General features: G+C 44.5%; 2 protein-coding genes across 2 annotated transcripts; one reads left to right on the top strand and one right to left on the bottom strand.

Annotated features, from left to right (window-relative positions):
- Nucleotides 1–1,497: 1,497 nt before the first annotated feature.
- Nucleotides 1,498–6,743, bottom strand: LOC311124876 (E3 ubiquitin-protein ligase MARCHF3; the record flags this gene model as incomplete). The annotated part of the gene is made up of 4 exons (XM_084198971.1): nucleotides 1,498–1,656; nucleotides 3,032–3,238; nucleotides 5,261–5,465; nucleotides 6,559–6,743. 4 exons carry the CDS (start codon nucleotides 6,741–6,743, stop codon nucleotides 1,498–1,500), a joined length of 756 nt encoding a protein of 251 aa, XP_084055097.1.
- A 9,552-nt stretch (nucleotides 6,744–16,295) lies between these two features.
- On the top strand, nucleotides 16,296–17,549 carry LOC311124874 (gap junction delta-2 protein-like; the record flags this gene model as incomplete). Its single annotated transcript, XM_084198969.1, has 1 exon — nucleotides 16,296–17,549. The coding sequence occupies one exon, from the start codon at nucleotides 16,296–16,298 to the stop codon at nucleotides 17,547–17,549; it is 1,254 nt and encodes a 417-aa protein (XP_084055095.1).
- Between the last annotated feature and the right edge of the window lie 172 nt (nucleotides 17,550–17,721).

Genomic DNA, 17,721 nt, shown 5'->3' with positions numbered 1-17,721 from the left:
CCTCATGAAAGATTGTTTTCAAGATTGTCACTGTTAAAGAGACATTACACTTTCAAATCAAAGTTTGTCAGATGTTTTCAAACCTCAAAGTAGTCTAATGTAAAAAATGAAGCCACGTCCCACAACATTGGTTGTTTAGAAGCACAGACGAAAACCACAAAATTATACAGTGTTAATCTTTTCCATTTCATTTGGGAATGAGGAATATAACTGAAAATGTCTAACAAACGTTTGTTTGAGTGAAATGTCCTTTTAAGATCATTAAATATTGCAAGTCTAACTAAGGTTGTTCTTTGCAGGTGTAGCAAAGCTGGTATAGTGAACGCTAACTAGTCATTCTAGACTCGCATAACAAGGATCCAAGAGTTTTTTTTCCATAGGGAATAAGGTTGGGGAAAAACTCTGGGCCCTACATAAGTTGGGAGTGGACATCCATTTAATTGTCATTAATCTCATCACTCTTTTACAATACAGTAAAAGAAAAATAGTTAAGTTCACTGAGTAAGACTCCAAAAGGTCTATAAATATATAAAAAGTGTTCTTCACAGAGAAAGGTTAGGTCCTCTGAAGGTTCCTTGGTCTTCTTCATCCAAGTCTTTGTTAAAAAAACTGTAGAGACGGGGCCTGTTTCTAAGAGAAATTAACATTGTATCCTTTCTGAAGCAGCATGAGGACTGGGCCCAGTCCCATTATAGCAATAACACTGTATCCTTAGGGAGATCTGGCCTGGTTTCAATCCAGCTACACCACAAGCTCCTTGCTCATGTCATTGTCTCCTTGCTGAAGAAGCATACAGTGGATACTGGGACGAGTCCCACTCCAACTACACCACAGTGTCCTTGCCCAGGAAACCATAGACATTAAAACCAATAGATAGTGATAGCGCTGACGTCATCCACGTATTCCTATGAAAAACCTCCAATGGCGCATGAAGCCGGAAGTATTTGAATTTGAAGCGCGCCATATTGCTGAATGGCACCAAAGAATCACTAAGGATCATGGTGAAAGTGGCTGTAACTAGCAAAGGATCATGGTCGATGTAGTCGTTTTCATCCTGCCTGAGAGAGCCTGCTCGTAGCCTGCCAGCTCCTAATTGGTCTGTGTCAGCACGTGATCCTGTGTGACGACAAATGTAGTATTCAGAATGGATCACTATTTAATTACATTTCTCGATTTGTAGCGAACTTTAAAATAATTCACCATTGGGATCGAACTTGATCATAGTAAACACATTTTGGAGTCCAAAACGGGCGTAAAAAATATATATGTTTGGCCGTTCTGGTCGATCGTAATTGACATAGGATTTTTAGGGCATACCAGAGCTTTTGGCACCACTAAGTTGCTACTTAGTAGCCGACCAGCAGAGTTTGTGACTTCACGCTCCGGACCGGACACTGGGGGCCTGGAGGAAATGTGACACTAGGCCCAGTCCCATTCCGGCTACATCACAGTTTTCTTGCCAAGGAATCGTGGACACTACCCCCAGTTCCACTCCAGCTACACCACAGTCTCCTTTCTGGTGTCCTTGCTAAGGAAGCTGAGGTTCAGTGTGTGGTGTGTGTGCATGGTCCGTGCCGGTCGGGGGATTTGTAGCCTTACTCTCTGGTCTGTCTGTTTCCACGTACTGAACAGGTGGATGTGATAGCGCAGTGACACCTGGTGGTGGAAGAGAGGAGTTGATTTTTACCAGACAGTGGCTTAAAGGGACATTTCTAAAATGTTCAACTTCATATTCACTCCAGCACCACCCCAAACATCAACATATGTGAAAATGGCGCATTTCTATGTTTTGCATTAAAAAAGATTGAGGAAGATAAGAGTTTCCAATGACATCAACCAATTGGTAGACAATTAGTAGGCAATGCCTACTCATAATTGGTTAAAATCACAGGACGCACACCGATGATGTCTTTGGAAATGCTTATCTTCCTCTATCTTTTTTACTACAAAACATAGAAACACACCATTTTCACATGTGTTGATGTAGGGGTGGTGCTGGAGATGATGAATATGACGATGGAAAATGGGGAAATTTCCCTTTAAGTCAGCTGAAGTTTGTAGTGGCTGTTTACAGAAAACAGAACCATGGATTACAATCTCTCCTGGTGCATAGACTACCTTCAGGGTGAGGAACCAGCTAACATTAAGTTGTAAAATACGTAACTTCCCCTTTAATTATAACACAGGTGACTTCACTTATACAAGCTGTGTTTGTTTACTTCCCCAACCAGGGCCATGCTGATTAGGCACCAAACTGAAGAAAATGGACAGCAAAGATGGTGGATAGTGAAGATGTCGCAAAAAGGCCGTTAATCATTGGTTCCTGTCTGTGTAAGTGGCCGTTTCCCCTCTCGCTTGAGCATGCTTTCCGCGTGAGCGTACACAGGTAAGGGAACGTTCACTTACACATACAGGAACCTTGAAAAATGTTTTTTATGGGAAACTGCCCAACAACAGCCGGCTCTAGTCTACTTATTTACCTCGCCCACCCAGAATAAAATGAGCCTGTTGGATGTTTCACTTTCTCTATCATCTCTGATGGATAGTAATGACGGGAAGTCTATGGGATCAGCTAGCGTTAGGGCAATCAGCTACCTGATCCCATAGACTTTCAGTCATTGCGCTAACGCTAGTTAGCATTGGTGAAACTACCTCTAACTTTCTTTATACTGGCCACAGAGACTTAAAAATGGTATCCATGAGTTCATCTGACTCTGGGGAAGTAGAAATTTTTTTGCACTATCCCTTTGACTAATAATACTATAATTATTATTCTATTTATATGGTTCCACCACTACACTATACACCAGTGGAGGCTGGTGGGAGCAGCTATAGGAGGACGGGCTCATTGTAATGGCTGGAATGGAATTAATGGAACGGAGTCAAGCATGTGGTTTCCAGATGTTTGATGTGTTTGATACCGTTCCATTCATTCCATTCCAGCCTGTCCTCCTATAGCTCCTCCCACCAGCCTCCACTGCTATACACAATCCCAATGTAACCCCAACCCACAATAGCCCCAACAACTCACCACAGTCCAGAAGCAGTAGATGGTGAAGAGAGCCAGGGTGAGCACCATGAGTCCAACAGCCTCCATACTGTTACTGTAATACAAGTCCATGGCGCCCTGCACACACAGCCATCCTGATAGGCTGGCCAACGGCGTGATGAACAGGAAGCAGATGACGTCACCACACAGCGTCCGTCTCTGGTGCTGCATGGCTGGCGAGCCCAGCCACTGAGAAAGGGAGGGAGAGAGGAGACGGGGGAGGTGGGGGATGTACTGTAATTAGAATGGATAGAATGATGGTAACATCAGTTCAATTCAAATTGACATTAAGCATTGCATGGTTTCATATGTGCCATTCACTGGCCAGGGAACGTAAAGTTAGAGTGGGTAGACCAGACAACAGAACAATCTAAATCACTGTTATGTAAAAGTACAGTATCTACATTAGATGGCGTCAGATTTGGGCTTTTGGATGAGTATCAAAAATCACAACAGTTTTCTTCAGAATCTGAGACTTTAAATTGTTGACCACTGAATATTGAACCCTTTGGTGATGATCCAGGCCATATCTCCATTCATCTGTCAGCTGATCTGTTGTTTTCTCTCCTACTCCCTGTGTGTGTGTGTGTGTGTGTGTGTTGTCCCTCGTACTTTAGCTCCCTGCATACAACACATGGTTGTTAATCAGCTGATTACCCGGTGCCAGTGGCCACCACACATGCGATAGGCTGGGAGGAGACCATTAATACAAGACGACGTAATGTCCTGAGGAATCTCATAGAGATGCATTACAAAGCTAATATCTTTGCAATGGCTGCTTCTGTGTCAGCATGGGCAGTGCCATTGAGGGCTATGCTGTCTCCATTTTAAAGTAGACAATCGCCTCTTCCTCTACATCTAAGAGTGAATTGTCCGTTTCTAAATAAACTGAAAAGGTGCAAAGCACCACCTAATGTGCTGGAGTGTGTATAGTCTGGAGGTATAAAGCCATGGTTGGTGATGTACTGCCACCTGCCATTATGGGATGTTTGCTCAGGAATATAATTCATTGGCTGACCCCTTCTGCCAACCTGGATATAATTCTGGGATCCTTCCTTAAGCCATTGCAAGTCCCACCCAGTTGACTAGTTCAAAATGAAGAAAGCTCTTGATATCGCTGTGCCCATGCTAAAACAATGTTTGGGCCACGTGCACCCTCTATCCAACTCTATGGAGCAGCTACAGCTACTGACAGGAAACACCATCTAATCTGCTTCTCAGGCTAAGTGGCTTTATGAGTAAAAGCAGTCAGTGACATCATACACTCCAATGTGAATCCGGCTAGGGGCTCTATTCAGGAGGGTGAATTGTTACACAATGGTCAGATAGAAATGTGTTGAGTAGAATAGATAGGGTTATGTGGACTGTAGAATAGGGAGTAATTGCAGTTCTATACACTATCTCTATCTGCAACCTGAATAATGTTTGTTTTCTTCTCTTCTATGAAGATTCCATCTTTGAGACAGCAGTTTGTATATTCCTTAATGGGTTTGAAATTAAGTGACATGGGTGTTGGGGTTAATTCCATTTCAATTGAGTCAATTCAGGAAGTAAATTGAAAGTGACCTCAACCCTGATAAATTAAGACTGCATAGTATAGTTGATGCATATGAGAACTATTTTACTGTAGTTTTAGTTTTTATGAAGTCTATTTTGTAGTTTTTTAGGTAGTCAATGTTTTATGTAGTCTATTTCACTGTAGTTTACTGTAGTCACAAATAATAATCATTTTGTTTTTGAGGATGCAGTATGAGTCCACATTTATGTGCGTTCGTGTGAGTGTTTGTGTGTGTGTGTGAGTGTTTGTGTGTGTGAGTGTGTGCCTGCATTTGCTTGCACTGTGTGTGTGCCAGAGGAGGCTGGTGGAAGCGCTATAGGAGGACGGGCTCATTATAAAGACTAATCATAAAGCCATTAATTACAATGAGCCCATCCTACTATAGCTCCTCCCACCAGCCTCTCGTGTGTGCACCCTTTCTCTTGTGTGTTTGCTTATGAGTGTCTGTTTGCAAGTGTATGTGTGCTTGAGCTTGTGTGTTTGCTTGCATATGTCTCCGCCTCCCCTAACGCCAGAGTAAAATTTCCCTGAAGTACAGATCTAGGATCAGCTTCCCCTCCCTTAATCCTCACCTTAACCAATAGTGGGTAAAATGCTAAACTGACCCAAGTTCAGCATTTAGGGGTAATTTCACCCTACACTTTCTCCCCTACCTCAGTGAGTGGCTTGGGCAGTCTCTCCAGGGAGTACTGGTGGTGGCAGAGTTCACAGCGGCTGCTGTTGGAGGCAGTGAGCCAGTGTTCCAGGCAGCCCCGGTGGACCATGGCCAGCGACCCTGCACACTCACAGGGGGAGAGCAGCTCCCCTACACCGCCTCCCTCGTGGCAGATACGACAGAATGGCTCCTCCCTGCTCAGACTGCAGGACAACAGAGAGACAAAGTCAACACAGGGCAAAATGGCAGTGGTGGAAAAAGGATCCAATTGTCATACTGGAGTAAATGTAAAGATACCTTAATAGAAAATGACTCAAGTAAAAGTGAAAGTCATCCAGTAAAATACTACTTGAGTAAAAGTCTAAAAGTATTTGGTTTTAAATATACTTAAGTATCAAAAGTAAATGTAATTGCTTAAATATACTTCAGTATCAAAAGTAAAAGTACAAATCATTTCAGATTCCTTATATTAAGCAAACCAGACGGCACCATTTTCTTTTTCTTTTTAAAAAAACGGAAAGCCAGGGGCACACTCCAACACTCAGACTTAATTTACAAACGAAGCATGTGTGTTTAGTGAGTCCGCCAGATCAGAGGCAGTAGGGATGACCAGGGAGGTTCTCTTGATAAGTGTGTGAATTGGACCATTTTATAATAATAATAATAATATGCCATTTAGCAGACGCTTTTATCCAAAGCGACTTACAGTCATGCATGCATACATTTTTGTTTTCCTGTCCTGCTAAGTATTCAAAATGTAACTAGTATTTTTGGGTGTCAGGGAAAATGTATGGAGTAAAAAGTAAATTATTTTCTTTTGGAATGTAGTGAAGTTAAAGTAAATGTTGTCAAAAATATAAATAGTAAAGTACAGATACCCCAAAAAACAACTTAAGTAGTACTTTAAAGTATTTTTACTTAAGTACTTTACACCACTGCAAAATGGAGAGTCAAGGGGTTAGTCCCAAATGGCACACTATTCCCTTTATACTGCACCATAGGGCTCTGGTCAAAAGTAGTGCACTGTATAGGGAATAAGGTGACATTTGGGACACAGACAAGGAGGACATAAGAGCGAGTCAATGGATGTTATTGTACATAATTTGAATCCCACTTATCACAGCTGTAAAACATTTTTACAGGTTTCTTCTTCTTTCCCCCCCCCCCCCCCCCCCCATGTTCCATGTGTTCTCTCCCTCTCTCTTTCCCTGTGTTTCACTCTCTCTCCCTTGCATCCCTATGTGGGTGTTTTTGTATGTGTGTGTGTTGTGTGTGTCTGTTCGTGTCCTGACCCACCTGTCGGTGCTGGGGCTGTGAGTCATTGAGGGGGCGTGGCCATAGCAGTCCATCACTTCCTGGGGGAAGGGGGCAGACTTCTCCCCTCGTCCCTCCTCAGGCAAGACCTTCACTTCCCCTATAGGACTGCATATCTGCGGGCCCAGGAGCTGATCCGAGGTCATGGCTGCTACATAGGGGGCCATTCAATCAGATTGGTGTGGGGTTCTGCTACACGTTTGGACAATAATATATTAGCATCAAATAATATCAGTGTACACTGTAATCATATATCTTGCAATGGTATTCGTTGGCAGGTGAATCAGTTCAAAACAATGAAGCAAGCCATGTGGCTAAATCCAGCAGTTGACGATCCAACTATTTGACTGTGAAGCTGATTATGGCAAAATAAATGTCCAATTTGAATTCAATTATGGCAGGAATACACTTCCATACACAGTAAATAGCTTTGACATAGCCACTACCAATGACCTCTAGCCATTTACACCAATACATAAGCCTATTATGGAAGAAATGTGAAAGGTCTATGTTCAGTAGAGTGTATAGTCAATCCGAGTCTCTAGACAGACTGAGGTTGCTCTGCACGCTACAGCGGCTGTGAGAAGAGAGATTAATCACAACCCAAAATAACACATCCTTTCTATTAAGGGCAACTGGTCCCTTATTTGATTGGAAGTCATTCTGTATAAGAGCAACTGTTAATGTAATCTAGTTACTACCATGTAAAATATAAAAGATGAATTAGTTATTTAATCTTAACTGCACCTAGTGCTTGATGATAGGGAAACATGCTGACACCAATCAAACCTTAATACCTAAAACTTAAAGCTAGAATCTTTAGTTGCTACATACATTTGTGGATTTATTAATTAAGAATACCTATTTATTCTTGAAGAATATAACTTATAAATGCTTCATGAGCTTAGTTCAACTGTTGTACCTCATCAGAACCCAAAATACAAGCTTGTTTTACTCCAATGTTTGTAAACAAAGTAAATGTAAACACAGCTTTAAACATGGTTAAAACTATCATTGTAATACCATGGATGGCCAGTCCCTGCATCCATACCTCTGTCTATGAATTTGATAGTGGTTACATTTCTCCAGCCCCATCCCTCAGTTTTTTACCAAAACAAAGGCGGGGTGTCCGTTTCTTCTTTTTTTTTTTTTACTGCAGATTCTAGCTTTAAAGCCTAATAATCCAATGATTAATACAAAACATAAAACAAATGTTCAATTTAATTGACTACATATCTGCTAATTTCAATGACTTTTTTTTATTATTTTTTTAAAAAGTTGAGTACATCTCCTTTCACTACCAAAGCCTTCTTGCAGAGAAAGTATAGCCCACAGGTTCAGTACCACAAACAATTTAACTGAATTACCAAAACACTAGCACCAATACACCTATACACCAATACACCAATAAACCAATACACCAATACACCAATAAACCTATACACCAATACACCTATACACCAATACACCTATACACCAATACACCAATACACCTATACACCAATACACCTATACACCTATACACCAATACACCAATACACCAATACACCAATAAACCTATACACCAATACACCAATACACCAATACACCTATACACCAATACACCTATACACCAATACACCAATACACCTATACACCAATACACCTATACACCAATACACCTATACACCAATACATAAGCTGCTACTGTCGGCACAGCCAAGCTAACACCAAACACACATGGGTCATCATTCCTTGAATAGACTGCCTTTAGGGTAGTGTAATTCTGTCAAAGATAACTATTCATTTCACCTCATTTTAACATTCTGTCATAAAGAGCACATGTTGAACTTCATAACAAACATGTTTTCCCATGTCAAGAGGTTAAATAAAGTGGGTTAACATCTTAATGCTGGACATGCCAAAATGGGAATTTTCAGAGGAAACAACTAATTTACTTGAATGAAAACACACTGCTATTGACAGGGAGACAGGGAGTGAAGTAAACAAGTGGTCTTACCATCCCAGTAGAGTTCTTCATGTCACCAGGCCTCAATAAAAAGTGGGAACCCCTATTCTTGATGGCTGCTCTCTCTCTCTCTCTCTCTCTCTCTCTCTCTCTCTCTCTCTCTCTCTCTCTCTCTCTCTCTCTCTCTCTCTCTCTCTCTCTCTCTCTCTCTCTTCTCTATATCCCTTGCTGTGTGTGTGTGTGAGACAGAGAGAGTGAGAAGCTCAGTCGCAGCAGCAGTGTGTGTGTGTGTGGCTGCAGATGAAGTATGCTGAAGGTCGACCGGTCGGCCAGTGTGGAGAGAAGAGAACAGTAAAGGATTATCTGGGCTAGAGGAGGGGAGAGGAGAGTAGCCCTCCCCCAGCCTCGGCCCTGATTAGACCAGACACACAGAAATCCTATTCACATCACAGCCAGTTACACCGGGAGCCACTCCTCCTCACCATAATATCCCCATAATCCTGTTACAGACAGCCTCAACCAAGGCCCTTTCACTCACTGAGCCCTCGTCTCGGTCCGTATGGTAATGCTGCTAGAATAAACCTTCCATGGAGGAGCGAAGGTGGTGGCTGAGGCAAGGGTTTCGGTCTACTCTTTCATTTTGGTTTATATTATTAATTTGACAGGGAAGTACACATTCATTCTTAAGATGAGGAAAGAGGAGTTTTGTTATACTTCATTTTTGTATTCTATTTTGACAGAGACAGTGTCCTGTATAATGATGCAATAGTTTTGTTCCTCTTTTACTTTATCATGATGTATTTATATTTCATAGCACAATGCACATTAATACATGTTTCTGTTCATTTGTCAGATCTACGTAGCCAAAAGGTACATTTTCATCGCTGGTCTCCAGATAGATGGTTAAAAATGTTTTAAGTGACAGCACACATGAAGTTGTGTAGTAAATATGGAAGGTTTGAAGAGGGACGTTGTCTCTTGTTGCTAAAAAACCATCTTATTGAGCCTGAAACCTGATGTAACACTTGTCAGCGGTGTGTGTGTGTGTGTGTGTGTGTGTGTGTGTTCAGTCACGTGTGTGTGTGAGTGCCTGGGTGCATGCATGTGAGTGTTTATATTTCTGCAGTTGGGAGAGCACACTTGCTGTGACCATCTATTCAGTCAGAGGAAATTCAAAGTGGGATGGAGATCTTTTAACACATTCCTCATAGCAGATAAACTAAGCCTTGACTATAGAATTCAATAGGTCTGACACTCTGTCATGACTGTCAATGGAGGCAGCAGACTGTAAAGTGTTTAATACATCTCCCACAGAGCCCGCAGCTCAGACTCTCCAGTTGTCTGTGTCTGAGAGCCTACTCAATGAGGCAACGAGGGCAGGATGGAAGAACTATTTAGGTAGGCTACAGAATGACATCAGAGGGGTGCATCACAAAGCAGGATCCTATAAGTAAGCCAGCTGACTTCGATAAACATTGATATTTTCCTGGGGATTTTCTAGTTTATTAGGAAGTAAAATCATTTTGGGGGGAGATGTATATCCAGACAGTCATACCATTTTAGTTTGTAGTCAGTCCTTTTCTTTGAACTGGGATTACATGGATTTCATTTTTTTTAGAATATTTAGTAAAGACAGTTGGTTCTTTGGTCCTGCCTTGTGAAAACACTTTCTGCTTCTATCACCAAACTGAGATTGATTTGACTTGTAAAGATAAATACTCAGGGTGTCGAAAACAATTATATCAATAAAATGTTGAAATCATTCACAATAGGGGGAGAGAAACTGTTGCAATATCTTGAGTGTCAGGGAGGAAGATTTTGTAGCCTATAAACTGGGAGAACGTGAGAAAGCGTCTTCCACTGTCTGCGAGAGTAGAGATTAGTAGTCAGCGGGCAAGGCCAATAAAAGAAGCCTTTCCATTCATATCTATATGGCTTCTAGTCTCTTTATATGTTCACTCTAAGCCCAGAGGAAAGTATTGCTGGAGAAAAACACTCTGAGAAAAACACTCTGAAGAGAGACTTACTCTTGGACTGGCAAAGCTGGTCTCTCTCTCTCTGTCTCTGTCTCTGTCTCTCTCTCTCTCTCTCTCTCTCTCTCTCTCTCTCTCTCTCTCTCTCTCTCTCTCTCTCTCTCTCTCTCTCTCTCTCTCTCTCTGTCTCTCTCTCTCTCTCTCTCTCTCACATGCTCTCCTCCTATCTCCTCCTTTCTCTCCCCCCTACCCCCTCTCTCTCCTTCTAATCCTATCTGCCATTCATTCACTGGCTGCCTCTTGACAAAGCCCAGAGGGTATACAGAGTTACGGACATCCTTGGGCATTCTGTCATGAACAACCGGAGATGGTGGATAATTCCTTTGACACTCCTGCAACAGTAGCACACAGAACCCCAGACGCGACAGATTACCTCCCGGAATATAAACACCACAAATGACCCCCAACGTCACACCGCATTGGACAAAAGACTTCCTATTTTTATAAGGGGGGTCCGTCGCAACGTGGTTAGGGTGAGGGTGGGGGCAGGGGTTTAGGGTGGGGGTGAGGGTGGGGGCAGGGGGCAGGGGTTTAGGGTGAGGGTGGGGCAGGGGGCAGGGGGTGAGGGTGGGGGCAGGGGTTTAGGGTGAGGGTGGGGGCAGGGGGCAGGGGTTTAGGGTGAGGGTGGGGGCAGGGGGCAGGGGTTTGGGGTGAGGGTGGGGGCAGGGGGCAGGGGTTTAGGGTGAGGGTAGGGGCAGGGGGCAGGGGGCAGGGGGTGAGGGTGGGGGGCAGGGGTTTAGGGTGAGGGTGGGGGCAGGGAGCAGGGGTTTAGGGTGAGGGAGGGGGCAGGGGGCAGGGGGCAGGGGGTGAGGGTGGGGGGCAGGGGTTTAGGGTGAGGGTGGGGGCAGGGAGCAGGGGTTTAGGGTGAGGGAGGGGGCAGGGGGCAGGGGTTTACGGTGAGGGTAGGGGCAGGGGGCAGGGGGTGAGGGTGGGGGCAGGGGTTTAAGGTGAGGGTGGTGTTGTTGTGTCTCATCACCACTCTCTCTCTCTCTCTAGCTCTCTCTCTCTCTCTCTCTCTCTCTCTCTCTCTCACGCGCTCTCTCTCTCTCTCTCACGCTCTCTCTCTCTCACGCTCTCTCTCTCTCTCTTTTTCACGCACTCTCTCGCTCTCTCTCTCTCTCTCACGCTCTCTCTCTCTCACGCTCTCTCTCACGCTCTCTCTCTCTCTCTCACTCTCTCTCTCTCTCTCTCTCTCTCTCTCTCTCTCGCTCTTGCTCTCTCTCGCTCTCTATCTCTCTGCCTGGCTCCTGAGTTCACTGCCTTTGTCTAGGAGGGGACGTGGCCCCTGTAATCCCCCTAGGGGACGACTTGAGGGGCCACTCCACAGAGTGCACACAGAGGGTTAACTCCAATGGATCCCTCCTCTCGTGAAGTGCCCTAACCACCATAAAATATGTAAATATAGAATGCATTGGTCTGTCCTCTTGGTCTCTGTGGGGAGGGTGTTTTGTTGATTGAGTGCGACCCACTATATTCAGGTCATTTTTACCTCTGTTAAGCTGACATTGTGTGACAGAGTGCTGGGACCAGGACAGACAGACCCAACGATCGACAGGCAGACAAGCAGACAGACAGATTGACAGACAGACAGTCAGACAACCGTACAGACAGACAGATAGAGCTGAGACCCAGACAGACAGACAGTCAGACAACCGTACAGACAGACAGAGAGAGCTGAGACCCAGACAGACAGACAGTCAGACAACCGTACAGACAGACAGAGAGAGCTGAGACCCAGACAGACAGACAGATAGACAGAGCTGAGACCCAGACAGACAGACAGATAGAGAGAGCTGAGACCCGGACAGACAGACAGATAGACAGAGCTGAGACCCAGACAGACAGACAGATAGAGAGAGCTGAGACCCAGACAGACAGACAGATAGACAGAGCTGAGACCCAGACAGACAGACAGTCAGACAACCGTACAGACAGACAGAGAGAGCTGAGACCCAGACAGACAGACAGTCAGACAACCGTACAGACAGACAGAGAGAGCTGAGACCCAGACAGACAGACAGATAGACAGAGCTGAGACCCAGACAGACAGACAGATAGAGAGAGCTGAGACCCGGACAGACAGACAGATAGACAGAGCTGAGACCCAGACAGACAGACAGATAGAGAGAGCTGAGACCCAGACAGACAGACATATAGACAGAGCTGAGACCCAGACAGACAGACAGATAGACAGAGCTGAGACCCAGACAGATAGAGAGAGCTGAGACCCAGACAGACAGATAGACAGAGCTGAGACCCAAACAGACAGACAGATAGAGAGAGCTGAGACCCTGACAGACAGACAGATAGAGAGAGCTGAGACCCAGACAGACAGACAGACAGACAGACAGATAGAGAGAGCTGAGACCCAGACAGACAGACAGATAGAGAGAGCTGAGACCCATACAGATAGACAGATAGAGAGAGCTGAGACCCGGACAGACAGACAGATAGACAGAGCTGAGACCCAGACAGACAGACAGATAGAGAGAGCTGAGACCCAGACAGACAGACAGATAGAGAGAGCTGAGACCCAGACAGACAGACAGTCAGACATGGCTAGCCAAGGCTGTTTGAAGTAAGCTTACAGTTCAGTGAGTGTTTTATCTGGGGGGGCTCTGTCATTTGATGGTGGCAGACCTTTCAAGGGTCTTTTTTAAAGCACTGATACCAGGATTGGCTAGTGATCAGACAGGAGCAGTCACAACAAGAAGACAGAAGATAAAACATGATTGACTTTACTGTCTGTTGTTTTACCCTGAATCTCTCTATTTCTGACCTTATTTTGGTGGAATGTAAGCGAGCTAAGGTTGCACAATTCTGGTAACTTTACCAAAATTCCCAAGTTTTCCAGAAATTCTGTTTGGAACATTCTTGGAATAAGGATGAGAATAACGGGAAATCCTCCAGTGAATCCTCCAGTGAATTTGGAGAAAGTTACTGGAATTTTGCAATCCTAAAGCAAGCATTAATTTCCCATTGAAAGTGTGGTTTTTATACAAGGTTCCATCTCGTAAGCTAAGGGTTAAAAACCGTTACATTTACTAAGAGACAGAAAAACGTTTTATAGTCATTCATAATCTATTTAAATAAAGTTGATATCCTAAACATGAATACACAAATGTAATAAACAATTTGCATATTCAACCAAATAAACCAACAGTATTCAAGGTTCCAAGAAATCAAGTTAGTGCTTTCTTCAAGTCAAAAGTGTCAAAATGCTTTTAAACTTTTCAGTCTGTGATAATGAATAATACCTCTGTTTGGATTCTGAATCAGGGTAACATTTATAAAATACCTCTGTTTGGATTCTGAATCAGGGTAACATTTATAAAATACCTCTGTTTGGATTCTGCATCAGGGTAACATTTATAAAATACCTCTGTTTGGATTCTGAATCAGGGTAACATTTATAAAATACCTCTGTTTGGATTCTGAATCAGGGTAACATTTATAAAATACCTCTGTTTGGATTCTGAATCAGGGTAACATTTATAAAATACCTCTGTTTGGATTCTGAATCAGGGTAACATTTATAAAATACCTCTGTTTGGATTCTGAATCAGGGTAACATTTATAAAATACCTCTGTTTGGATTCTGAATCAGGGTAACATTTATAAAATACCTCTGTTTGGATTCTGAATCAGGGTAACATTTATAAAATACCTCTGTTTGGATTCTGAATCAGGGTAACATTTATAAAATACCTCTGTTTGGATTCTGCATCAGGGTAACATTTATAAAATACCTCTGTTTGGATTCTGAATCAGGGTAACATTTATAAAATACCTCTGTTTGGATTCTGAATCAGGGTAACATTTATAAAATACCTCTGTTTGGATTCTGAATCAGGGTAACATTTATAAAATACCTCTGTTTGGATTCTGAATCAGGGTAACATTTATAAAATACTTCTGTTTGGATTCTGAATCAGGGTAACATTTATAAAATACCTATGTTTGGATTCTGAATCAGGGTAACATTTATAAAATACCTATGTTTGGATTCTGAATCAGGGTAACATTTATAAAATACCTCTGTTTGGATTCTGAATCAGGTTAACATTTATAAAATACCTATGTTTGGATTCTGAATCAGGGTAACATTTATAAAATACCTCTGTTTGGATTCTGAATCAGGGTAACATTTATAAAATACCTCTGTTTGGATTCTGAATCAGGGTAACATTTATAAAATACCTCTGTTTGGATTCTGAATCAGGGTAACATTTATAAAATACCTATGTTTGGATTCTGAATCAGGGTAACATTTATAAAATACCTCTGTTTGGATTCTGAATCAGGGTAACATTTATAAAATACCTATGTTTGGATTCTGAATCAGGGTAACATTTATAAAATACCTATGTTTGGATTCTGAATCAGGGTAACATTTATAAGTTAATGTCCATTAATGGACAAGCTCATTGCTCATTGCTGTATCTTCAGGCTGCAGAGTAATCTATAAAGAATGTATATCAGCCAGCACTATCAGTGAGCTCTCTAAAGTAGGAAGAGTCTCTTAGAAGGGGGTTTAAAATGGAACCCTGAAGACAAGAGAGAGAGGGAGAGGGCATACCATGGGAGTCGTGTCAAGTGGCTGTTCGTCCAGCTGGCTAGGGTGTGTGTGTGTGTGCAAATGCATGTGTGTGTCTTTGTGTCCGTCTATGAATGTGTGTGTGTGTGAGACTGTTTTTGTGTGTGCGTCCATGAATTTGTGTGTGTGTGTGTGTGTGTGTGTGTGTTTAGAACCGTTCCTTATCTTTGAAGAAGTCCCGGGATGGGATGGCTCACTTGCAGAGATGACGCCACTTCTCTGGTTCAGAGACAGGGCCAGGAGACAGGAGAGTGCCTGCCTGTCTATCTACAGAGGAGTCAGGACTCCAGTGGATCTACAACCAGTGGATATCCTAAGAATCTTGTACTACAGGACGGCTGGTGTACCATTAACCCCAGCTCAGAGTGACAGTCCTCAGGTATTTCCTCCTAAGAGAGCCAGGGTTGGAGTGGACCCAGAGGAGTGTTGGAGTTGCCAGTACAGCCAGGGGAAGAAAGGATCCAGGGCTATATTACATCTACAACAAATGAGGCTGGATGAGGGGAGGTGTTGCCCTTCTTTGACCGCTGTGTGTTCCAGGCAAGCTATCCAGGGCTTCAGTGGATCTACAGCACCTGTTCCCTGTACATCCAGGACTGACAGAGAGGAGAACTGGATCTGCCTACACTATAATTGATTGGATTTGTATAACGCTTTTCCAGTGCTCAAGGCGCTTTACATGCCGCTGTAGGCTACACCAGGCAGCTCGTCCTTCTTCCCCGAGGCAGCAGGACACCAGCAGTCAGAGTGCTGTATGTCAGTGCATCCAGTGGAAGAGCAGATCCAGGGCTATATCTGTTCTAAAACCAAGGAAGAGCATGGAGGTGTGGATGAGACCGCTGTGTTCCTAGACCGCTGTGTTCCTAGACCGCTGTGTTCCTAGACCGCTGTGTTCCTAGACCGCTGTGTTCCTAGACCGCTTTGTTCCTAGACCGCTTTGTTCCTAGACCGCTGTGTTCCTAGACCGCTGTGTTCCTAGACCGCTGTGTTCCAGGCAAGCTATCCAGGACTAGTGTGGATCTCTAGAAGCTGCCCACATTGAATCCAGGGGTGGAGGTGTCTTGGACTGGTACCGCCCAGACTGAGACAGTATTGGAGCCATCTTGTCTTTCAGAGAGGAAGACAGCCATCGGCAGCCATCATGACGGAGTGGACGCTCCTCAAACGTCTCCTGGACGCCGTCCACCAGCACTCCACCATGATTGGACGCCTCTGGCTCACCGTCATGGTGATCTTTCGCCTCCTCATCATTGCCGTGGCGATTGAGGACGTGTACGCCGACGAGCAGGAGATGTTTGTGTGCAACACCCTGCAGCCGGGCTGTGCCACTGTCTGCTATGACGCCTTCGCCCCCATCTCACAGCCGCGCTTCTGGGTCTTCCACATCATCAGTGTCTCGACTCCATCTCTCTGTTTTATCATATATACGTGGCATAATCTGTCGAAGCTGCCGCAGGGACACGGGGGGCTGGGCCAGGGGGTTAACCCAAGGGACTTGCCTCGAGACGGGGGGAAGGATGGAGGTCGAGAGGCATTCAACCGGAGCTGCGACTCGGATAGCTGCTCCATTCGTTCGCACCGGCACTTAGGTCACAGCTTGGCCAATGTCTTGGAGGGAATCACTGCCCAGAGTCATAGCCTCCTAAAGGGAGCTGCCACCACTACAGCCACCACAGCCACCACCGCCGTGTCTCTAACCCAGGCCAGGGCTCGCGTCTACAGGAATAGCCACTATGATGCGCCAGGGGGTCCTGGAGGTGGAGGGGGAACCAGAGGCGTCCTTTCCAAGTACTATGTGTTCCATGTGTGTTTCCGGGCGCTGCTGGAGGTGGGCTTTGTCATGGCTCAATGGTTTCTCTTCGGCTTCTGCGTGCCCGTCCACTTTTTGTGCAAGGCCGCACCCTGCACGCAGCCCGTGGACTGCTACGTGTCACGGCCCACGGAGAAAACCATCTTCCTCCTCTTCATGTTCTGCGTGGGGGTTTTCTGCATCCTCCTCAACCTTCTGGAGCTTAATCATCTAGGATGGAAGAAGATCAAACTCTCAGTGAGGCTCAAGGAGGGCGGATCATGGGGTAATTATGGGGTAGAGAAAGGGGGTTACGAAACCTTTGAGACTTTCGCTCCCGACAGCCCCTCACTGACGTCGTCTCTCGGGCTTAGGGACGTCACCAGTACGACGTTGCTACCGACCTTGGATCTGGTAGTCGACCACCGGCCTGACTGGACCTGTGCGGGGAACTGTCCCCCATTTAATAAGGAGCCTGAGGCTGGGATAGAGACAGGGCTGCAGCTTCCCAACAACCAGGAGCTCCAGAGAGCAGAGACACAGGTTCTGAAGAGCAAGGGGGAGGGCTGGGAATCCAAGTTACGCAGTACCGAGGTCTGGATATGATTGAACGAACGGAAATGCTGTATAGTGCTTTGGCATTATTCCATGACAACTACTAGGGAATGACTTTTGCTACACTGTATTTGAAAGTCCATACAGATGATAATGTGGTACTCATCACTGGTAATGTTGTTTCCCAAGAAAATAGAGAAAATACACCAAACAGAGTACCTGA

This window comes from Coregonus lavaretus (genome assembly GCF_964263955.1).
Source record: "Coregonus lavaretus genome assembly, contig: HAP1_SCAFFOLD_607, whole genome shotgun sequence".
Lineage (NCBI taxonomy): Eukaryota > Metazoa > Chordata > Actinopteri > Salmoniformes > Salmonidae > Coregonus > Coregonus lavaretus.
This window is presented reverse-complemented; position numbering and strand designations above follow the sequence as displayed.